Consider the following 25,167-nt stretch of genomic DNA (forward strand, 5'->3'; position numbering starts at 1 on the left):
CAAAAAAACACCCCTAAATCCTGCACATTGTAACTTTATTATTAGCCCTTTTTATTTTTGAAACCCTTTTGAAAAACAGTGGTCATTAATAATGTGCAATCTCCTGATTTAAAAAAATAAACAACCCACCATCTCTGAAAACACTTAAAGAAACCTTTATTTTCCCCGAAAGACATTACACAACTTCCACAGTCAACATTTATTAAAGTGTCATTAATACAAAATGTCTAGATCTACTAGTATGCAATCATACTAGTGTATTGTTTTGTAGGTCTTCTGGAAAAACAAAGCCAAACGGCTGCATTGGTCATACATAACCATGGTAAAATAACAAAATTACAAATATATATCCATTTATTTCAAGGACACAACAGATTGTTGTACAAGATAGACACTGTGAAACCACTTTAGTGAACCATAAGAAAAGTACAAATCAAAACAGGGATGTGACAGCTGGCTGTCAATACCAGTATTTGTCCTCTTTGAAAAAATATATATATTTTTGTAAAGCCAAGTGAAACTTATCAAGTCAGGCAAAAGATGCTGGTCTTTCAAATTTACAAAAACAAACAGTTCTCAAGTTATTCATATTTTGGTTTACAGTTTATATATCATACAGTTCTTACAGTTGTTTTGTAATAAGCCTCAAATGCATAAATGTGCACATGTGCAATACAGATAAATATCTTGGAGAAAAACACATCCTTAAATAGATTTTGCGCCTGAAGCCTGGAGTGTTAAAAACAAAATAGAGGTTTAATTCTGAGTTGTGCCGAGTGTGGTCTTGTTTGGAACTGTACTATGTCTGGTCTGTTCAGTCGTCATGAGGTGGTCCCAAAAACCAGTAGTGGCCATTTCCAATGACGAAACCAGATTGCATTGAAGGACAAAGACATCAAGAAATCACACACATTAAGGCACGTTAAAAAGTCACATAAGGCTGGTCCTTCACTGTCTGCAGAATTAAAGATCAGCCCTTTCACCCATTCAGTCACATACCACAAATACACACAGTACAGGGCATGCTCAAAAGATGGGGTCAAAGTAGCATCATTGCAAAACTAATTTATCACAGCATGTGGTATTTTTTTTAACTACCTTTCAAGCGAATGACATTTAAAAAAGTAATCAATCTAAAGGTGACCAGATGGCCTTATTGTGATTTGTTCAAATAAGCAGAAATTTGTATTTATGATTAATTTCTGAAGCCTGGGAGCTCAGACTTTAATAAAGAATTTTGTCTCAAGCTCAGTAAAAGTTGATAAAGTAAAAGAATGAGAAATGACAGTCAGTTTTAACTCTCAGCCGCCCTCATCGATCCAGAGACTTGTCCGCCCTGCTGGATGCAACATTCATACGCTGGAATAAAAAGCCCATTTACAATTTACACATCTGATTACTGCAGCAACGTGTTCAACAGATTTGTCAAACAGCATAAAAAAGTGCATTTCCTACCATTTGAAAGAAATCTGAAAGAGATGATTATATACAGTATCAAGATAATGCCGTAATCATAAGTAGAGTGTAAGGGGGGTGTTCTACATGTAGTTTTGCAGAATATGATATTTTCCGTCAAAGCCCCAAACTGAGCCACTAAGGCCAAGAAGGGAGTGATTAGTGCTCTTCAAGCCAAGATGGAGACTCCCCACCCGACTTAATGCAAAACTGCTTGAGTGTTTGTTCCAGCTGCTGTTGGTTGCCTGCGTAGTAGGCGGCTATGGCATTGTGGAACAGGATGAGCTGGTTGTGCAGTACCTTCACCTGTTTCAAGGCAGGAAAAGGAAAACAAACAATCAGCACAACTGGCATGAAAGTTAGTATGACCATTGGTGGTTGATGATGTGAGATTAGGATTGCGTGATATATTGGGATTAGGGCTGCATGTGGGATTGTGTTGGGTAGAATAAGTCTCTTGCAAACCTTGTTCTCTTCCAGGAACTTCAACTTGATGGAGACGTCACTGCGCATCCTCTCGTACTTCTCACGATGAATCTGGAACTGCTGTTGCGACTGCTCTATCTTGGGCATGGTGGCGGTGTCACGTGGCCCCAGATTTAACTCTTCTAAATCTGTGCGGTAGGCATCATACTCCACCCTGGAAAACAGCAAACGTCTTGAAGAACAAACATACAGACGTGTTTGTATAAAGTAACCAACTCAAATCCACAACTGAGCACAAATGGCATTTTTGACAACAAATTAGACAAATATAGTGAGCAAGATCTGCCCCCCCCCCCCCCAAAAAAAACTTTTGAAGTGACTGTATGCAGTCACTAAAACGGGAACAATCCCATAACCTCCTCTGTCCTCTGACAGTCAGCAGAGGTAAAATAAGCAAAGGTCCGACTTCTAAAATGCGCACGTTACCTGGCAGCTTCATACTGTTTGATGTTGATCATCGTATCTTCAATGGTTTTGTCCACAAGTGTGTTCACACTGGAGATGAAGAAGGTGATGGCGCTGAGGAGTGCCTCTCCATTTTTGGATAAAAGCTTTTGAGTGTCAGCATTGAAACCAAACTCCTCCTGAAGAACACAAGCGCATTATTTTAATGATCTCTCTTAGCCAGAGTAGAAAACAGTGTCTAAAACAGCCAAGGATACTGTTGTCATATAGTAGGTGCTGAATGTTCAGGAACAGCACTGGTTGTTAAAATTCCTTGACTAAAACAATTTTTATTGGAATCTATTATTTAACAAGCAAAGCCTGAAGGAACAGTGTATTCAACGACAGAGGAAATACAAAGGAGAACACGTTAAATGACAAAGGTCGTGACTGAAGTCGCTTCACTGTGCACAATTCCCCAAGATAATGGAATGTGACAAGTGCCTGCAGCAAAACTGATGCAACATTATATTCTTCTGGACTGATGTCACGGTCTGCATGAAATACATTTAAATACTTTTGCATTAAATGAAAAAGAGTAAAAAGGCAGAGCTATACAGATGGTGTGAACTCTGAACTGTGCATTTTATACAACCTTCTTTTTTTTTAAATTGTCATTTTTATACAGCTGTTTATAGATGTTTTCCTGCTCAAACCTGTAAGAGCCAACTGAAAAACCACACACACACACACACACACACACACACACACACACACACACACACACACACACACACACACACAAATCTTAATAAGAACAGCGCTTAGAAATTTTGTATAGACTCAGTCCTATAAGTCTGACATATACGAGAACTAGAGTGATCCACCACCGAGTCCTCAGCAGTGGATCAGGCTGAAAAAAAAATGATACAGAATCAAGTCACATAGCCATGAAAGCAGAAGGCTGCGGCAGCAGGTCTACAAGTTCAATCAAGGCTTGCAATTCAACAGAAAAGACAACAAGTGACTCAAAAGACTTACGGAGAAATTAGACTCAAGAAATAAACATTTAGCAGACAAATAATAGAGGCTTCTTCACCGTAATCAGGGGTCATCTGTGGACTGACAACAGACAGACCTTCACCCCTGTGAAATTCAAGGAAGGCATCAACTGGCAATGGCACGCTGAAGAACACCTCAGCTGCCATCCTAAAGGCTGACGAAAATGTCCTACAGTACCTTCCATGTCAGCCGATGCAAGAAACCAAGAGCAAGACTATACAACTCTGCTTAAGATTTGAAAAAGAAATCAAAGGACTGGGGAACAACAACGCTTCTGGTATGACAACAACCCTGCTGAAATACTCGGCATCTGTGTGAACTGATCACTAAGATGTGGAGGAGTGAGTGTGTACCTTCACACCCTTCCCCATTATCGGCTCCATCTGTATATCTGACATTAAATAATGTAGAAACTCACATGGAGTTCTGGTGATTTGAGGCTAAGGTCTGCAAAAGCATCGCCAAGCTGCCTTTGTGTCTGCATTATCTGGGACAGCTGACTGGCCAGTGTCTGCGCTAGCCTGATGACATTTTGGTACTTTCGCTTGTTGTCCCGGAGAACTTCGATTTGAGCCTCCAGTTCCAGGTCCACGGTCCTCGAGCCTCGACCCAGCTTCTCTGACAGAATCTGCCTGGTACACTATGGAGGACAGCGAGTTTAGCAACAGCACATAATCACTCATAAATGTTTAAGTACATTTTAAAATGCTAAACAGTAAGCATATTTAACATACTCATTGTAATCAAGACAATTAGAGGGATAGCGTGAAAATCAAGTCTAAAGAAAGAATTGTCAGTTTGTGGCGTCATTAATGTTGCTGCCTATTTTTACTAATGTGAGAAAATGGAACCAAACAAGAATTAAAAAAGAAAAAAGTATTACTTTATATGTATTGATGCTCCATTTTCTCACTAGGTCCAGTTTTTCCATGGCTGGACTCTTTAAGTCACCTGCAAGGACCACCGCACCACTCTCCGGCTGTGCTTTCATAGCACCTGTGCAATTATTCAAAAACATTCAGTTAGTGACTGACTGTTGTGCAATAATTAGAGAGCTGAAATTCACGGAGAAAAATGATCCAATGGTATGCTGTGGTGCTGGGCAACATCAATGCCAAAAAAAAGCTCAATACAAAAATAAAGAAACTCAGTAATAAGTTACTGGTATTGTACAAATCCAATATTATGTCAGAACTTCATAGTTAATTACACAGCAATCAAATCACTTGTCAGTGGTAAAATTTTACACAAACACACACAAAAGAAAAAAGGCCAACAATAGCAAAGAAAACAACCATTTAAAAGTCATAACTGCCACTAAACTATGATGCAGCTAAGGTAAAAAGAAGCTGGTGGTGCTATCATCATAAGGTGACGTATCCTGTACAAACAGATGAAAATCAACAGTGCTTTAAGATTGAATACCAAGATACGCCACAAAGAAGCAGTGCTACCAAAAACTCTGGTGTTCATTGAGTACTTGCAGAGCTAGGATGTGGCTGATTGTTGACTTCTTGGAAATTCAGCCCAAACACAACAGATCATTGTAGTTACCACTGCTCTCAACTGTTTCACAAAATCTGCAATCTCACTGAGACTAGTTGGTCAGCAGATGATTGGCAGATTAACAACCAGAACCCTGGCATCATAAATGTCCATCATCCTGGCAGGATCAGCCTCTTACAAATGCTCAAAGTAACAGGCAAAAATAAAGTCTTTAAATTAAACCTAACTTGAAATACAGCAAAAACAGTAACTTAGCTTATGCTGTCAGTTATAGTGAGACAATCTTTTCTTTTTTGCCCAGCCCTATGATGTCATTAAAAGCTGAACACAGACAGAATTCTGGATGAAATACCATATTGGCCTGAATATAAAATGGGTTTTTCATACCTTAAAATACAGCTGAAAAATATGGGGTTGTCTTATAATTGTGAACTAGACTTTTACATGTCATATACATACACCTCAACAGGTGGTGGCAGAATGAGTGTCTCCGTCTTACCCTACTTTTCATTAACAACCATCCACAACAGCCAAGAAAAGGCTAAAGTCATGGAGTGAGGTACAAATTGCAATTAATTTTATGTTGCAGGAAATTGTTTCTTTGCATTTTAACGCAACACTCACTTGTCTATGCAACTTTAACAAGATCACCACAAGAACCAGCATAAAATATTCACAAATAACAAAACAATGGTTAACCATTATTTACAGTTCTCCCAGAAGTCCTTGCTCTTCTGAGTGAAGTCCTCCCCCAAACTGCTGCTGCTAGCATGAAGCAGATATTGTCCAACTAGCCTGCTCCATCAGCATTATTTTCAAATAAAAGCATATATATATATATATATATATATATATATATATATATATATATATATATATATATATATATATATATATATATATATATATATATAGTGTCTTATAATGAGAGCCATCTTATATTATAGCCAATATGGTACATCAGAGGATACTGATGAGTGATGACAATGATTATTTAAACCAAAATAAACATTAAAACACAATCAGTTACATTTTCACACTGTTAACAGTAAAAGTGATTTTCCTTTTTTTTCCCCTTTCAAGCTGTGATGAGGGCAATGCGGAAAGATCCCAGGTGCTGAGAAGGACGAAGGTTACAAGCAGGAAAACCCAGTGAGATTACTTGGGAAAGGTAGCATTTTTTACCGCCAAACAAATAAATTATTGATGCATCGAGAGGGGACATATGTGTGACCAAGGCGTCTGAGCGCTATCCCAACAGAATAACCCCAAGGCAGCATATAAGCAAGTATTAGCCACAGAGCAGAGCTGCTTTTATTAGGCCACACTTATACAAAGGCAAAGCTTGGAGAGCCCCAGAAACATTTCAGAGTCAATAAAAGACACACATAGGTTTGGTTCTGAATGGAGCATAGCCTGCGGGGTCAAAGATAGGGTAAGAAGTGGATGAAAACAGAAGGTAGACTGCGGTTGATTTATCTTCTAATCAGTTAGAATTCAGTATCTCCTTGTTAGTAGTCATTGCTGAGGGTACCTTTATCACTCTGACTATCGAGGCTCGAAGAGCGAGCCAGGCGGCTAGCAACAGCCGAGCTGGGAGCTACAGGTGTCACGGGAGACGTGGGCAGGCTTGCTGACCCTGAGAGATATTCAGAGTTATGATACATTAGTTTGTCACCATCCAGAAGTGTAGAGGAAACTTTATCTGTGATGTTGATTTCCCTTTTTGTCTTTAATAACGGTGGCGCTCCCATCTTGTAGGATGCATGTGTCGCTAAGCAAAAACTGACTTCAAGCACTGTTAATAATGTGGAAAATAGCCATGGCAGCACTCAGACAAACAGCTTTCAGCATCATGCCACCCTACGGGGATTATCATTTTGTATTTGTAGTGGAATGGTAATGAAAAGACAGTTACGACGTGGACATCAAAGAGAACTAGAACTCAAATTCAAGTGGACGTCCACCTTTCCAAATTCAAATTTTACGGTGAGAAAAACTGAAGGTGGAGCAAACTGTAAATACATGATTAGAAAAACACTTGAGAATCATAGCATGTTGTAAAGAACTCAAGAAATACAACCGGCTGGTTTACAACTATTTACTTTTTGATCAACAGCTCAAAAATAAATAAATATAATAATAATATACGAGGTCTGTTAGAAAAGTATCGTACCTTTTTATTTTTTTCAAAAACTATATGGATTTGATTCATATGTTTTTACGTCAGCCAAGCTTGAACCTTCGTGCGCATGCATGAGTTTTTCCACGCCTGTCGGTTGCGTCATTCGCCTGTGGGCAGGCTTTGAGTGAGCACTGCTCCACCCCTCTTGTCGTTGTTTCATTGCGAGGAAATGGCGGAATGATTTGGGCTTTTTTTCCATCAGAATTTTTTCAGAAACTGTTAGAGACTGGCAGTTGGAAACCATTTGAAAAATTTATCTGGCTTTCGGTGAAAATTTTACGGGCTTCACAGAGAATAAGGAGTGTTACTACAGCTTTAAAGATGGCCCACAATGGCGCACGGCGCGCCGCGCTCCGAGCTGCCATCGAGAGGCAGGAACCACCAGATCATTTCTAAACGGATGGCTGTGTCGACCCGGGACCGCCGTGTGCAATTTCTCTGGTTATCACAAGAGCTGGACATCAGCCATTTTCCGGCAGATTTCACTTTTAACAAGAGATTTTGTCATGGAAAGCCGCACGGAGACTTCGCGCGTCACGACCGATTCGCTGATGAAGCGAGACAAAGGAACACCTCCGTTTCGGAGTGTTAAAGGACAAGTTGGGACATGCCTATCTCGGCTTTCAGTGCTTACCAGTCGAGTGAGTATAAGAGAACTGGTGGAGAGCTGGGCTTGTCCTCTGGCACTCCGAAACGGAGGTGTTCCTTTGTCTCGCTTCATCAGCGAATCGGTCGTGACGCACGAAGCCTCCGCACGGCTTTCCATGACAAAATCTCTTGTTAAAAGTGAAATCTGCCGGAAAATGGCTGATGGCCAGCTCTTGTGATAACCAGAGAAATTGCACACGGCGGTCCCAGCTCCACACAGCCATCCGTTTAGAAATGATCTGGTGTGTTCTGCCTCTCGATGGCAGCTCGGAGCGCAGCGTGTCATGCGCCATTGTGGGGCGTCCTTAAAGCTGTAGTAATACTCCTTATTCTCTGTGAAGCCCGTAAAATTTTCACCGAAAGCCAGATAAATTTTTCGAATGGTTTCCAGCTGCCTGTCTCTAACAGTTTCTGAAAAAATTCTGATGGAAAAAAAGCCCAAATCATTCCGCCATTTCCTCGCAATGAAACAACGACGAGAGGGGTGGACCAGTGCTCACTCAAAGCCTGCCCACAGGCGAATGACGCAACCGACAGGCGTGGAAAAACTCACGCATGCGCATGAAGGTTCAAGCTTGGCTGACGTAAAAACATATGAATCAAATCCATATAGTTTTTGAAAAAAATAAAAAGGTACGATACTTTTCTAACAGACCTCATATATTATTTCTTTTTTTTTTTTCTTTTGACCAGCAAACATTACAAACCCTGCACAAAGATGAAAATGATCAGTATAATACCGTACCTCTGTGTGGTCCTGATTCAATGATGCCTTCTGTTGTTGAAGCAAAGTTTCTACTGGTAATACCAGACTCTGAAAGATTCAGGGCCCCGGGGCCACTGGGGAAATAGTCCTGTGAGGAGGGAAAAGAACAAACAAACAGATGTTTTGTTTATTTATTTATTTTTTTTGTCTCTTGTTGCTTTTCTCTGTTGTGCCATTATTGTAGCTCACAAACTTAAATCATAATGCATTTTAACTGTGCACTTTCCTCTCCCAGGAACAGGGAAAACTGCAGTTGAAAAGATGGCGGTGAAATGAACCACTGCTAAGACACATTTACAATAATGTCACTCAATGTGCCCAAACACACTGAGTGACATTATTCTCGGGGTGACCACAGCAGATCTGGTATGGATCTTTGATTTGGCACAGGTTCTAAACTGGGTGCCTTTCCTGGTACTTCCTGGCTTTGAAAAAGGGACTTGCTTGCTGGGAGGCAAGCATACTAACCACCTGCACCACAATGCTGCTCCGGTTTAACAAAAACCAAATAAATACATAAATGAAACTGGAGTGAGTGGGAGGTAAACTAGAATTTCATTCAATTATTTTTTGCAGTTTTCATTTCGTTGTGCACTTGCATATTTTTTTTATTACAAAAGTGTTGAAAGTTAAAAAAGCTCCTGAAGGTAAACAGCCAAATTAAACCACTATCAACACATATCGGGCCAAGCCTGTCAACCATATCAGGAAGTGGTAGAATCTTCGACTGGACTGGGTTGCTTGACGCGAGGACGTTTTGCTTCTAATTGCAGAAGCTTCCTCAGCTAAATTTCTTGCTCTGGTAGTCTGACTTCTGTCTTGACTCTTGTAGAGAAGAATAACAGAAGCCAGCAAAGGCTGGAGTTCAAACCTAACCAGAACCCTCCTACCGAGAGGCAGACTGCTATAGGCTAGTGACTAACAACTGCTCTATTTAGCACCTATTGTGCTCTAGTTAGCACCCTCCTAATGACAGGGCAGCTGTCCCTCCTAACGATGGGACTGACACCTTTCTTGACACCTCCCCGATGACTCTCCTCGTCAGGAAAAAAAAAATCAATAAATAATTTAAGAAAGCTGCTCACGTTTAACGGAGCTAACTTCAAAGGTGCACACAAGAAGGTCTCCATGCCTGTGCCCCAGAGTAGCCAGAGAGAGGACAAATTAGAAGAAAATAAGAAAAAGAAGGAAAAAATGGACAGCCCTTGAAATATTATTGCATGTACACTACATATATTTTGTTTGTATGGTGCGCTTGAGATACATAATGAAGTACTTTTGGCAGCACATACAGCCAGGTGAAAAAGTGAGTTATTGGCTAACGTGCACCTTTCTCTCTGACTGATCAAAATCTCTTCTGTGCTCAATAAATGTATCTTCATGTTTGTTATTATTGATACAATCACATCGTATCAAAGTGAAGTGTTAGTGATTAGTGTGCTTGGTTTGACTGCAGAAGGGCCCCAGTTCAAACCTCACCCCTGCCCCATTTCACAATGAAAATTCAGTAGGTATATCTTATATATTATATTCCAATTCTAAGGTGGAACTATGCTAGTATACTAAGATATATCTAAATATGTAAAAAGGAAGAGTGAAATAGAAGAGTAGAGTAGAGCCACTTAGGTGCCCGGCCTTGAGAACCAGGGATGCTAGGTTGAAATGTAATGTAATGTGAAGTCATGTCAGGAAGGGCATGCAGATCCACCACTGATCTGCTATGCCGACCCCAAGTGAAAAAACACATACATATATTATATACAGTGGGACAAAAAAGTATTTAGTCAGTCCCTGAATGTGCAAGTTCTCCTACTTAGAAAGATGAGAGAGGTCTGTAATTTTCGACATAGGTACAAAAAAATCCAGGAAATCAAATTGTAGGATTCTTAAAGAATTTATTTGTAAATTATGGTGGAAAATAAGTATTTGGTCAATAACAAAAGTTCAACTCAATACTTTGTAACATAATCTTTGTTGGCAATGATAGAGGTCAAATGTTTCCTGTAAGTCTTCACCAGGTTTGCACACACTGTAGGTGGTATTTTGGCCCATTCCTCCATGCAGATCTCCTCTAGAGTCACTGGGCAACATGGACTTTCAACTTCCTCAACAATTTTTTTTTTTTTTTTTTTTATGGGGTTGACGTCTGGAGACTGGCTCGGCCACTCCAGGACCTTGACGTGCTTTTTATGGAGCCACTCCTTCGTTGCCCGAGCAGTGTGTTTGGCATCATTGCCATGCTGGAAGATCTAGCCATGTTGCATCTTCAATGCTCTCACTGATGGAAGGAGGTTTTGGCTTAAAATCTCACGATACATGGCCACGTTCATTCTTCCCTTAACACGGATCAGTCGTCCTGTCCCCTTTGCAGAAAAACAGCCCCAAAGCATGATGTTTCCACCCCCATGCTTCACAGTAGATATGGTGTTCTTGGAATGCAACTCAGCATTCTTCTTCCTCCAAACACAACAAGTTGAGTTTTTACCAAAATGTTCTATTTTGGTTTCATGTGACCACATGATATTCTCCCAATCCTCTTCTGGATCATCCATATGCTCTCTGACAAACCTCAGATGGGCCTGGACATGTACTGGCTTAAGCAGGGGGACACGCCTGGCACTGCAGGATTTGAGTTCCTCTCTGCACAGTGTGTAGCCTTTGTTGCTTTGGTCCCAGCTCTCTGCAGGTCATTCACCAGGTCCCGTCGTGTAGTTCTGGGATTTTTTTTTCACTGTTCTCATGATCATTTTAACCCCATGGGATGACATCTTGCATGGAGCCCCAGATTGAGGGAGATTATTAATGGTCTTGTATGTCTTCCATTTTCTTACAATTGCTCCCACAGTTGATTTATTCACACCAACCTGCTTGACTATTGTAGATTCACTCTTCCCAGGTGCACATCTACAATTTTCTTCCTGGTGTCCTTCGACAGCTCTTTGGTCTTGGCCATGGTTGAGTTTGGAGTTTGGCTGTTTGAGGCTGTGGATAGGTGTCTTTTATACAGATAACGCGTTCCAACAGATGCCATTAATACAGGTAACAGGTGGAGGACAGAAGAGCTTCTTAAAGAAAAAGTTACAGGTCTGTGAGCCAAAACTCTTGCTTGTTTGTGGGTGACCAAATACTTATTTTATTAATAACTGTAATATTAATTCAGCAAATCAAAATACCCCTGTGTACCAAAATTCAGTAACCTGTGTTCCAAGATAGTGACTACCAATGTTTCAACAAAGCATCCATATTGAAATTCAAGATGGCAGGCAACCCAATGGTTAAACCTCTTGGATATGGCAATTTTTGAATTCATCATTTGAAAATACCGCGTATGCAAAATTCCACACTTAATGCCAGAAGTGAACATCTTTTTCACATATCTGCCCCACTACAGCTATGGACTCTGGCTGGGCCATTCAAGGACATTCACAGAGTTGCATGAAGCCACTCCTTTGATATCTTGGCTGTGTGTTTAGGGTCATTGTCCTGCTGAAAGATGAACAGTCACCCCAGTCTGAGGTCAAGAGCGCTCTGGAGCAGGTTTTCATCCAGGATGTCTCTGTACTTTGCTGCATTCATCTTTACCTCAATCCTGACTAGTCTCCCAGTTCCTGCCGCTGAAAAACATCCCCACAGCATGATGCTGCCGCCACTATGCTTCACTGTATGGATGGTGCCTGGTTTCTTCAAACATGACATCTGGCATTCACACCAAAGAGTTCAATCTTTGTCTCATCTAACTAGAGATGTTTCTCATGGTCTGAAAGTCCTTCAGGTGCCTTTTGGCAAACATCAGGTGGGCTGCCATGTGCTTTTTCTAAGGAGTGGCTTCCGTCTGGCCACTCTACCATACAGGCCTGATTGGTGGATTGCTGCAGAGATGCTTGTCTTTGTGGAAGGTTCTCCTCTCTCCACAGAGGAATGCTGGAGCTCCGACAGAGTGACCATCAGGTTCTTGGTCACCTCCCTGACTAAGGCCATTCTCCCCCATTCACTCAGTTTAAACGGGTGGCCAGCTCTCGGAAGAGTCCTGGTGAATCTGACCTTCTTCCATTTACAGATGATGGAGGCCACTGTGCACTGTGGACTTTCAACACAGCAGAAATGTTTCTGCACCCTTCCCCAGATTTGTACCTCGAGACAACCCTGTCTTGGTGGTGTATAGACAATTCCTTTGACTTCATTCTTGATTTGTGCTCTGACATGCACTGTCAACTGTGGAATCTTATATGTAGACTGGTGTGTGTCTTTCCAAATCATGTCCAATCAACTGAATGTACCCGAGGTGGACTCCAATTAAGTTGTAGAAACATCTCAAGGATGACAAGTGAAAACAGGACGCACTGAGCTCAATTTTGAGCATCATGGCAAAGGCTGTGAATACTTATGTACTAAAATTTTCCATTATACCGTCCCTACGGTATGAGCAGGTTGTGAGAATTCCTGACAGGAAGAGCGGAGGCGGCCGCTGCCGCCCTTCCCCCTGGCGCACACCTCTGTCTCTGTTTACAAACAGGCAGCTAACGTTAGCTAGCTCTGCATCATGGCTGAAGGAGGCGAAGCCTGCACTGAACTTTTCCCTCCGTTTTAAAGGACCAACTCTGCTGTGTGGGATTACTTTGGCTACCGATTTAACAGAAAAAGTTACCGGCTTTTTGTTTTATTTTCTGCGGAATAGCCCTTCAAACCAAAAACGGTGGCAACAAAGCACCATAGCTATGGCCTGTGTCAGACGCGGAGCGATTCAAGATAGCCGCAAAGGATTACATGGAAGGGGTAAACTTTATCCCATCTTTGAAACCACTGAGAAGTACAAGACTCGAGTCGTGCTTGTGGTCAACCAAATTTCTCCCACAAACATATCAAGAAGGACAAATACATCTATTCCAAGCACTTTGTTGGTGAAGCTGGGCCAAGTATTGAGCATCCGGAGTTCTGGACCTTATTCCAGCCATGTTTCTCCCTAAGCAAGTAAGTCATGTTTCCCACAGGGCAGATGCTACATGTCTAAAAGAGAGACAATTATTTTGGTATTTTCTCTAAAGTTATTAGTGATATAGTGCTCATAGCGGTAGATATTGCGTCAATTAGTACGCCTGAATCAGGCGCGCTTCATATGCAAATAGCCATAATGTTCTTAAAGCACATTTCAAACCTATACATAATACCATGAAACCGCTGTATGTTTGCCCAGTTATCATACCGTCCAAATCTCATACTGGCCCATGCCTAATACACACACATACACACTATAATAACACATTTATTTGACAATCAAAAGGAATTAAAAAGATCATTTTCTTTGGATGAACCAAAGAGAAAAGGGCGGGAAAACTATCATGCCAATTCTAGATATGCCGTTAAAAACAATAGAGGACAGAGAAAATCAGAAAGACCTCATAGTTGAGAAGGCATTTACAAAAAAGTAACATTTGCTTGACAAATTATTTAATTGATTACCAACAAAACCCAACCATCACTTTACCACAAACACACTAATTTATTCATCCAATGCTTCATGTCATAATAATTTCGTAATATATTCATTTTCAACCACAAATGACTCATTTGTAGATTTTATACCTGGGAAGTGTCTCAAAAGAACAATAACAAATTGAGAAGAAGAAAAAAACCATATTTGGCTAAATAATGCATTCTATGGCTTAAATATAAATACTAATATATTTACATAAACTGTCCATAAATTCAGGAACAATGTTTAATTCTGCCAAGAAACATTTTGGGTATTCATTTTTTGCAGTAAGCACATTTTTCTAAACGTTGTTTAAAATGCATTCAGAGACACAATGTCTTGATTGAAGCTCTTACCCGCTGGAATATAGTGTCAGGGTTCTGATCCAGGTCTCCATTGATGGTGACTGGAATCTCAGCGGCTGAGCTTTTATGGGACTCCTCAGTCATTGTGCTTTCCTGTAACAATGAACGTGATATATCACAGGTTATTCCCCAAAGCTTTCCCTGCCAAACATGTGAAATCAGACCATTAACAACAAAGGCTGTCAGAGGTACACGATGGTACTGCCATCTTGTGGGCACGACCTTGGTCTTGACAAATGATTACAAGTAAATGTAAGGAAATGTAATTCATTGCACACTGATTTCATGACCGTGCAACAGGGTTAATTATGATGACTTCTATAACAGATGACAATCATGAAACCAAATGTTCAAAATAATCAAGGTCAATACAATCATGCAATTTAACTTTATCTGTAAACAAACAAAAAACAAATCCTGGTTTACAGTTTGTGGAAAATTCTTTGGGGTCAGCAAAATTTCCATACGTGAATAAAAATAATAATAATAACACTATGTAACAAATTTTTATTTTTGTTTTGTTCGTGGGTACACAGTGTGTTTTCCTAACCTGTTATGCCTTAAATAAATAGAAAATAGCTGTTATTCCACAGAAACTTTGCTTCTGTGATCAGGACAATGATATTTTGAAATTTGCCTGTTTTCAATAATATTCTCGATTCGCCTTCACTACTACTGAGTAGTCTTCTAGAATATTCTTTAACTGCTAGAACTGTCCAGAATTTTCTACAAGTTTCCAGAATTATCTAGAAATTTCAAGAAACTTTTAGAACTTTCTAGAATGTTAAAAAAAAATAAAATCAAAGTTTGTGCTGAATGTAGTCATTTTTCCATAGACTTTAGACATAAGCAGTTGAAATATAACACTTAGAAGCCAGGAACAAAAATTGTGTTACATAGTGTAATAAAACTACTGCATATTCAGCTCTGAAATCTTTCCAATAAAGGTGAGGACCAGTGAACCCCTGATTTTGGCTATGCTGACATATTTTAACATAATTTGGGAGCCATTATTTCAAGCAAGAATGTTGGTACAGGGAGCAACACGGTGACTTGGCGGTTAGCGCGGTTGCCTCACAGTGAGAAGCGCCCTGCTCAGAGTGCCGCCCTCATTGGACCGACATCTCTGCTATTTTGGCACTGTGGGATACCTCACCCACAGATTGAGCTTGCTGGACTACTTTTGCCACCCTGCTCAGTGTGCCACTCTCATTTTCTGTGACAACATGCAGAATGTGTCTCTTCTCAGATAGATCTCTTTCAGTGCAGCTTCTTGTTCTGACTTTAACACAAAGTTAACACCCAAGTCTTTCATCGCCAACTGTAAATGGTAATCAAAACATTCCAATCGTATCTTTCTGAACTCTTCCGCATCAAACTCTGTCGTGTCAATGTTCACAATGTGTTTGAGCAATAACAGGTGAAGTTGCTCACGAACTTTAATTTTCTCAAATATTTATTACAGCCACTCTTAAAACCTCAGCTATCTTTATAATTTTATTACTGGTAAATTTCAGAAATGATTTAGATGAGATATACTTATTATCTCACAGGAATATATCACAATTATCTGGGAACTATTTTTTTGCAGGAATTCGTCAAGCATGTTGGCCGCGGGCGCGTACCAACACAGAATACCCAGAAACTGGACAGTTGTTCAGCCATAACAAGAGCGTCCACTTTTAGCTAGTGGACATAAGCTAAGCTAGTGGCGCTCGTGAGAGTGTGAGTGCGAAAGTCCTGGATTCAAATCTGATCTAGTCCTTTCTGTGTGGAATTTGCATGCTCACCCCGTGTTTGCGTGGGTTCCTTCCTGGTGTGCCGGCTTCCTCCCACTTCCAAAGACATGCAGGTTAGGTGAATTTGTGACTCAAACTGACCATAGCTGTGAGTGGAAGTGTGAATGTGTTTATCCAAGTGTGTTAGCTGCAATAAATAATCGATGAATCAACTATTAAATTAATTACCAATTATTTTCATAATTGATTACTCATTTCAAGTAAAAAAAAAAAAAAAAACTGGAGTCCAAATTCTCTGATTTGAGCTACTTAATTGTGAATAATTTTTTGGTTTCATTACTCATTTTTGTTGCTCCTCTCAACAACACATATCTGTGTTGTGGACAAAACAAGACATTTAAGGATGTCATCTCGGATTTTGGGGGAGACTAACTGATAATCAAGAAAATAGTTGACAGATTAATCGATTATGAAAATAATTTTTAGTTACAGGCCTAGTGTCAGCCTGATGGTAGACTGGTGCCCTGTTCAGGGTGTACCCCACCTCTCACCCTAGACATGACCCTTAACTTGAACAAGCAGGTTCAGAAAATGGTTCATGTTGGGACAGTGGGTCAGTTCTGGGCTATTTCTTTCAGGCACGTGTAAAGTAGGCCAGGAACACTTTACCATAAGAGTATATTAAATAAACTTAAGTTAACACCATTACAAACATGATCTAACAGTGAATTAAGAGCTAACTGTGTTTAGCAATTATTTAGTAATGTTCATTATAACAAAATATTAATTATATAAAGATATTAAATGCTAACAATAAATTATTACTCAACACAGCCAACACTTCATTAGTTAATGTGTATTAATGCGTTAACTAAGACACATATTGTTAAATTTTAACTAAACATGTTAGTTAATGTTTAATTAACCCTTAGTCAGTAGTTATTCCTGGGGATGCAAAGGGGTGGAAAAATTCCAGTAAATTTCTGGAAAATTTCCATGGGAAATTATGCTCTGGAATTTTGGAAAGTGACTTTTTTTTGTAGGACAATTTGCAATATTCTAAAGATGGAAATGTGCCATGGGAGTTTATGGGAATATATGGGAATTTAGGTGAATTCACAGAAATTAATCATATACAAATGTAAATATAAACATTTTGGTTTGTCATAAGCAGATATGTATTTTCTAATTCAAATTTCTAAAAAATAAAAAATACATGTTCGACACCAACTTCTTACTGCATTAATTATTGTTAATTAATGTACCCTTATTGTAAAGTGTTAACGGTAGGCCTTTTGTTTGCAAGCAATTTATGGAGCTCTGTTGCTACGCACCGGGCCCTGGTGGCCACAGCGTTGCATATTTAAATGGATGGACTTTAACAGCGGTGGCCTTACAGCTGGTTTCAACAATATCATCCCCATCACAACAGCTGGCTTCCTGCATTTTAGACAGTGCACCCTCCACAATTTCTTTTTCCAATTTCCCTGCAAGAATGGAGATCTTTAAAAGTAAACTGGGAGATGAGAGTCTTGTGCAACAACTGACAGTTTAACGCTCCTGTTTTAATATGCTGTTTGAGATTTGCTGCCACGTGTAGCAGGATATAATGTACAGGAGCACAACACCACCATCCCAAAGTGCTATACACAGACAAAATATCCCATAATTGTCATAAAGGTTTACTTCTGCATACTCCCATGTAGCTAAACATAAATTAGAATCAGCCTGTTCTCATCAGAAATGTTTTAAAGCAACACACAATCCAGTCACATAGCCTTATTCTTCCCTTGTGTGTACTTTTATGTGTTCATGTACCGGGCCGGCTTATCTGTGTTGTGTGTGTTGTTTGTTTGTTTGTCATGAGGCCAGTCAAGGTTTGCTCAGTCCTGCTCATGACCTAGGGCAGGGATGTACATCTGGAGCTGGTCCCCGGGCGCTAAAAAGGCGACCTCTGCTCCTAACTGGCAATTAGGATGGGTAAAATGCAGTAAACACATTTCATTGTGCAGGGAAAATGTTCCTATGTGCACATGACAATAAACTCCTTTTGAATGCTTGAATCCTTATTATTGCTAAACCATCTGTGCCACCAAATACCCCAAAACCTTTTGACTCTGAAAATTCTGTAACATTAAGTAAAATTTAAATAAATTTACACTGGAACGATCCTTTCTTTTTTTGCAATATAAAATTAAAGTGACACACTGGCGTGTTTAGCAACAGTAACCCACAGGGTGGAGACAACCGTTTGTGTCAAAAATCACTTTTATTTAAGCTGTAATTAAATGGCTGCTGTACCGGCAGGCTGCACATTTTCTTATGCTTATTTCAACGGCCTGATCACTGTGACGTGAGAACAATATTACTTAACTATAAGGCTCTGCACAAAAGCCCACCTCTGTAACAGTACGTTATTCTGACTAGTGAAATATGAATAAAAGTGTGATACCACTGGTGTATGGCAATCACAAATTCTAAATTCACACTTTTGAAAAAGATCCTTCACCTGTGCACCTTCTAAATAATGCAGCTAGAAACCGGATCATGAAGTAACAAGATCCGTGTCTACTCCAAACTGACCGAGTGGTATCACCACGTGAACAGGAAAATAAAGAGTTCAAATGCTCATCTTATACTCACTTCATTAAGTGTCATCAAACTGTGAGATGTAGATTGATGTGGAGTGGCAGAGTGTATTTGAATGTTTACCACCCTTTTAATGCCAGAACCTGAAACCAATGGAGCTTGAAAAGCTGCACAAAACAATCTAAAGCGGTTTCATATCAATGTGCAAAAAACACAAAAAAAGAAAAAAAAAGAAGAAGCTATATTTGTGAGTACTGTGTCATGTACGTAACAGACACATAAATAGGAATAAATCAAAGAAGTAAATGAGGCCCACAGGCAGGGAGGCTGCACAGACATGATCCAGCATGTGTGTCTTAAAGCAGGCACAGGGTGCTGCAGGTAACAGACTCCTGCCAGAGAATCATCTGAAATCAAGTTTTAACAGGCTGCCATGCATGTGCACATCTTGCAAATAAAACTGGAATGTCACACAAATGGAAGACAAACTAATTATTTATTCATTTACTTTTAAAAATCTGCTTTACAATAGCAGCAGTGCTACAAACGCATGATAATAATGAAACTGTTACAACTACAAATGTATTCAGGTTGTTACCAAAGATGTGAATCTTTCAGTATCTCACGATTTGATGTAGATTAAAGGGGTCACCATTCCATTCAAAATTCAATTTACAATTCTAAATTAACTCCGTACATAGAGCTACTAGGTTCAGGAGCTACTTAAGCGTGCGGCAGTGGGCATGAAAGCAAAGCGTGTCTAAGATTATGTCTTTTCTATTTGAAGAAGGCAACACAACCAAAAGTAAATCTATGAATCATTTTCCACAACACTGTAGGAACACAGGTCTTTCGGGAAAAAAAAAAAAAAAACTGTTGGATTATTTACTATTTATTCTTTTGCATATTCAGAATTGGCTGGAAATAAAGCGAAGCAGAATAAAATAATTCGAGAACTGCGATTTTTTTATCTATTGTAAGAGTCACAACTTGAGCCATTTAATTTAAATACGATGCACGTCATATTTCATTATTTTGTCATATTTCATTCCATTTGATGTTAAATATTAGTCATAAATAACATTTAAAATGTTAAAAACACATTAATATTGAATGGCTATAGAGGCTTTGCAGACACGTGACCTGGTAGGTCACGCGCAGGGCTTTCGGGATTATTTACACGAGAAACTCCTTACACACTGAAGTTTTGGACAAGCTTTGAGATAAACTCATCATCTCTGAACCTAATAGTGGAGTAGCCAAACATACCAGGCGTCTTTCTGGCGCTGAATTACTGCGGGACAAGGACAAAATTGCTGTTTTTGTTTGCTTGTACACAGCAGTCAACTGTCGATTATCACTGCACATGTAAGTACACTCAACTTAATGAGTTAATTAAGGACTGCAGACTTGCATATTTATAATAGTATTTATTGAAAATGTTTGTCACTAACTTTACTGACGCTGCTGTGTGGTCCCCTCACGGCTTCCATAGAAAAACGAGTAATGTTTTTGTGGCACATTTATTTTTTTATTTCATTATTTCCGACCCTACCCTTTGTGATATTGTTTAAAATTAACTTTATTGAATGTTGTGTACGCTGCTCTGTGTTTGGGGGAAAAAAAAAAAATTTAAAGTCTGTTTTTTTTTACCACCCTGCACGTGCAAAGCCTCTATAGCATTTGCTGTTGTGTTCAAAATTTACATACATCTTTAATCTGTGAGCAGCAGAGAGCTGCAAAGAGTAACAGAGCTGTGTCACGCACTTTAATACTGTGAGTGAGTGCAAATGTTAACTCTCTTTTTTCATTAAACCTTTTTCAGATTACATCTCTCGTCATTAGTGTTGGATTAATTGACTATGTAGTGTTTTTTTTTTACTAGTCATGGGATGTGCCACGCCAGACAGCCTTCAATATTTTGTCAATTTTAAGTTTGATTTTTGTTCAAATTACGGCAGCATCACTGAAAATCATCGTAGGCAGCGTCGCTGTTCTGCGAACATCCCATACGTGAAATATTGCACCAATTCATATAAAACGTTAACTTTGTCACAAGTTGGGCATGTTGTCTGCTAGGGATGTCGGGGAAAAAAAAAAAAAAAAAAAAAAAAAGAAAAAAAAAATCGATTCATGTCCGAATCGGGATTCTTATTGATTACGATTCTGAATCGATTTTTAAAAAGCATTTTTTAAACATTTTCTTGCTTACTCGCTGCGTGTACTGTTTGTCAGGCAACGGCGTCCGTACTACAGCGTCCCAGCGAGGTGGGGGGGGTGGTCTGGCGTGCTTCAAACACTCGTGAGCTGCAGAGTTCAGTGGCTGTAGCTTAGCATGGCGGACGAAAAGCTAATTCAGCCAGCACCGTCTTTGCTGAAGGCAAATGTTTGGGTGCATTTTGGATTTTATTATTTGCTGCGTAAGAAGGAGCTTGACATGACTTATGCAGTGTGCAAAATCTGCAAAATGAAAGTCAAGTACTTCGGAAACACTTCAAATCCGCAAGCCCACATGCTATGCCATCACCTGGAGCTAAAGGAGCGGAGCAGCGGTCTCTGCCGACTACTGACCAGCGCTTCGATAAAATGCCAGCCAACTCCGAACGAGCAAAGCAGATAAGTAAATTTACATCTAGAATCACTTGATTAACCTTGTAAAGCTGCATTTTCTTAAATATAAACATTTTTTAAGTAACAACTATTTCTCAGAGCTCTTTGAATTGAAAATCGATTCTGAATTGAATCGTCACCCCAAGAATCAGAATCGAACTGAATCATGAGTTGTTGTACCATTCACATCCCTATTGTCTGCCTAAACTTGTATGCAGCGCGGTCTTATCTCATACAGGGACAGCAATTCAACACAAATGTAGATCAGTATGATTTGGCTGTTAGGTTCCTAGTTTGGAAAAAGTAAACAAGCTCTATTTATTTTTCCAAGCTTTCTAGATAGAGTGATGCAGGCTGGTTCGTTGTTTTATGCTGCCCACTCTACGTGCCCCTTCACACACGGAGCAGGCTGACTCCACCTACTGCAACAGGCAGGAAACAGAAGCAACGACTCGCTGTAACCAAGTTTACGACAGTGAGGAGAAAACGGAAATGTTATTTAAAAAAAAAAATCAATTATGAACATTATGAATCGATTTTGAATTGTTAAGATTAGATTCGTGATTGTGGCGTAAAATGATCTTTTTTTTCCCCGCCTCGACACCCCTAGGTGTTACTCCCACTTGTTTGAAAGCAGTATTGCTTGAAAACAATACGAGTTGTTTTAAGAGAAGGAATCTATTATCATTTAGTAATCATGAACATGGAGGCATTTCTGGTCATTTCTGTCACTAACCCAAAAATGATGCAGATCTTGATTAAAAACAGGAAAGCGTGTGTGTTACACCAATGATTTTATACAGATACAATTTTGACAGACACAGTTAAAGATCCTTATTTGGCAGATTGTTCCCCTTGGGAAAGGCGTGTGCTGCTTTAGTATTGAAATATATATTGGAGCAAGTTCAGCAATAGATCCAGGAACAATAAAGGGTCTCTGAGCCAAAATCATCCCACCCACCATCTGGAAAGAGCCTACCGAGAGGGAGAAACAAAAAATCACATTCACAGCAACGGCTATTACAGCACAACTATTCATAAAGTGGCTGTAAAGCCTGTAATCAGAGATACGAAACAGCAAAGTTCAACTTGTCATGGATAATATCCTAACACTTCCGTGTCCTAAAAACAACCCAATATGAGGTGGGATGGACACACAAGTGACAATGAACTAAACAAAAGGAGCGAGCCAAGAAGGAAAGAATTAGAATTCTCCTTTGAAATGACAGCAGAACTTGGCACAAACATGTTGAATACAGAATTGTAAAATGCATAAATGATAGAAAAGATGTATCTTTACAAGACCTATATCATTGAAATGACAAGAATGTTGCCTTTTGTTGGCTCTATAATAGAATTCTGACATTCAGCTCAAAACTAAATGTGAATCAACAGCCTGCAACCAGAGAAATCAGTGTCCTTGAGAACGAGATTATTCTGTCTCACTTACCCAAAACGTGCCTGTGTGTACAGAATTCGTTATTGATACATGATGCATAACAATCAGGTATATCTAAGACATCACATAATACATTCATACCAGTGTGAACTCAGACATTATCTTTCTTTTACCAAGACAATAATTATGATTGTATGAAATTTATATGTACTGACTAAAAAAGACAAAGCATCAATATGTCTCTTAAGGCTGCATAACATTAACTACAGTAAATCCTTTGCAACAATAACTTTCAAATAACCCAGCATAAACACAAAGGAGAGAAATGCACAAAGCTACAGTGCTCAATAGAGGGCACACAATCATTCCAAATTAAGAATAAACTTGTAAGTGCAGAAAATGTGAATGCAAACCAGGCAGTTGTCAGAAATCAGCTTGCAAACCTAGCAGACAGAACACAAACAAATATAACCTATTGCTTGTGTAACAATTTGATAAAGTGTCTGCTGCAAATTCACACAATGCACCCAAATATGAATATTTTTTGCAAAGCTTCACAACACAACAAACACAAAATGTAGATTTCTGACTTCATTGAATTGTTCAATGCGATCGTGCACTCCAGTCTTTATCACTACCTACAATATGTTGACTTATTTATTTTCTGACTGTTATCCTGTTAAGATAGCTATATTTTCAGAGTAAGTTCTTTTCCCTTTTTTGGTGAAAGTTTACACTAGATGGCCTTTCTGACACAACTCCACATTACAAGGACAATGGACAGGGGTGGCTTTGAACCAATAACCTTCCAGCACGCTAACTGCTTAGCCACCACACTAGCTACAGTTTTCAAGTTAAATTATTTTATTTGCAGTGCAAGTAGAAGTAAGTCAACGTTCCATGGGAATAAAACCGTGTGTTGTAAGTACTTCCACTGTGTTTGCAGTGTTGCAGAGTGTTTCTTCTCTGTTTGGGTGCAATGACTGAATTTGCACATGACACTACATGTGTTCAAATTATATGCGTTTTCCATGTTTGCAAATAGACCTGCAACAGCTGATCAACAACTCAATTATTAAATTAATAGACAAACTAATCATTTTGAGTCTGTTTTAATCTAAAATTCTAAGATTTCAACTTCTTAAATATGATTTATTTATTTAGTATTCATGGCTTTTAATTTGCTATTTTTAATTCTTTTATCTTGTGTGTTGCCTTTTTGTTGTCAATTTTGATTTGACAGGTTTTACTGATGCTGCCGTCTTACCCAGGTCTTGCAAATGACATTTTAAACCTCAGTGTAATATTAAACCTAACTAAATAAATTCAAGATTCAAGCTTCTCTACTATGGAAACCACCTGGACAACTGAGAGCCTACACAGAAACTAACTAAATAAAATAAACTGAATTTTCTGTTGTGTTTTACTGGTTTCTTTTCACCTCTCTGGCAATAAACTCTATTTGGGCTGTGGACAAAATAAGGCAAGTGAAATCATCATCTTGTGTTCCGGAAAACATTTTTTCACCATTTCTTGACATTTTATGTCCTTAACAAGGAATAGATTAATCAAGAAAATCATCAATTAAATGATTTTGAAAATAATCATTAATTGCAGTCCTATTTGTTGTTTTTTTCCCCCCCAATTTACAAGTTTTTTTAATGCAACATCCCATTGCTGAGTTGATGCATGTGCTTTATGCATTTGTAAATATTTTCTGCATTTACTCCTGCTGCTTTAATTTGGAAGTGTTGTGGCCACTATGAGCCACCATACAAAGACTCAGTCACCCCCAAATGTACAAAGCACATCTTATGCAATGCAACAGTGATCAGCAAAGCAGCAACCAAGCATAGCATCAACAAAGACCAACAGTTCCTCTAAAACTGTGCCAAGCCCAGCAAAGCAGAATGAATTTTGAGAAATGAGAAAGTTACTTCACAATTACAACCATGCTTCATCAACAACCTTGCTATAACAATTTGTAATTTCAGCAGAGACTAGCACCGCCACCAAAGAGCCCATCTGATCAAAAACTGCAGAACAAAGATTTGGCAGAAGAAACCAAATGTACAAAGTGAAGGTAAAGGTCACCTTTGTTTGCGCGTGAACATCTCCATTATCCTGCGGTGTTTTGGCTGTATCCACAGAGTGAACTGCTCCGTTGTCTAAACTTCGAGGAACCTGTGTAGCGCCACTGCTGGACTCAACATTTCCATCATTGTATGTCACCACACTTTGCCTACAAACGCCATCTTTCTCCATTTGTTCATCTTTATCACCACTTTCTGCGTTATCCTCCCTGGCACCGTCAATATCAATGTCATACATCACATCACCTGCTTCATCTTTTGCCCTACAGTTGTCTACATCCTTGGGTTTTATGTCTTCACTCAAACCCTCGTCTGATTTGTCATCCTCCTGACAATCCACCTGAAGGTCCTCGGCTGAGGTCGACCCCAATTCAGCCTCAGGACTAACTTCAGACATACCTGAAAACAGA

The 25,167-nt window shown here is 39.4% G+C and overlaps 1 protein-coding gene across 3 annotated transcripts in view; it reads right to left on the bottom strand.

The window, feature by feature from the left end:
- Window positions 1-139: 139 nt before the first annotated feature.
- The window catches only part of arfip1 (ADP-ribosylation factor interacting protein 1 (arfaptin 1)), a 32,027-nt gene continuing 6,999 nt past the window's right edge, over window positions 140-25,167 (bottom strand). Inside the window, exons 2-10 of one of the 3 annotated variants that reach the window (XM_034187555.1) lie at window positions 24,759-25,156; window positions 14,319-14,420; window positions 8,472-8,580; window positions 6,428-6,532; window positions 4,271-4,383; window positions 3,806-4,027; window positions 2,368-2,525; window positions 1,921-2,095; window positions 140-1,761 (exon numbers count right to left, since the gene is read on the bottom strand). In XM_034187555.1, coding sequence (XP_034043446.1) covers window positions 1,615-1,761; window positions 1,921-2,095; window positions 2,368-2,525; window positions 3,806-4,027; window positions 4,271-4,383; window positions 6,428-6,532; window positions 8,472-8,580; window positions 14,319-14,420; window positions 24,759-25,154 — 1,527 coding nt within the window. In that variant the 5' untranslated portion in view covers window positions 25,155-25,156 and the 3' untranslated portion in view covers window positions 140-1,614. The remainder of the gene's footprint in view (window positions 1,762-1,920; window positions 2,096-2,367; window positions 2,526-3,805; window positions 4,028-4,270; window positions 4,384-6,427; window positions 6,533-8,471; window positions 8,581-14,318; window positions 14,421-24,758; window positions 25,157-25,167) is intronic. The other 2 variants (XM_034187556.1, XM_034187557.1) reach the window with 2 other exon arrangements.

Source organism: Thalassophryne amazonica, chromosome 15, assembly GCF_902500255.1.
Source record: "Thalassophryne amazonica chromosome 15, fThaAma1.1, whole genome shotgun sequence".
Classification (NCBI taxonomy): domain Eukaryota; kingdom Metazoa; phylum Chordata; class Actinopteri; order Batrachoidiformes; family Batrachoididae; genus Thalassophryne; species Thalassophryne amazonica.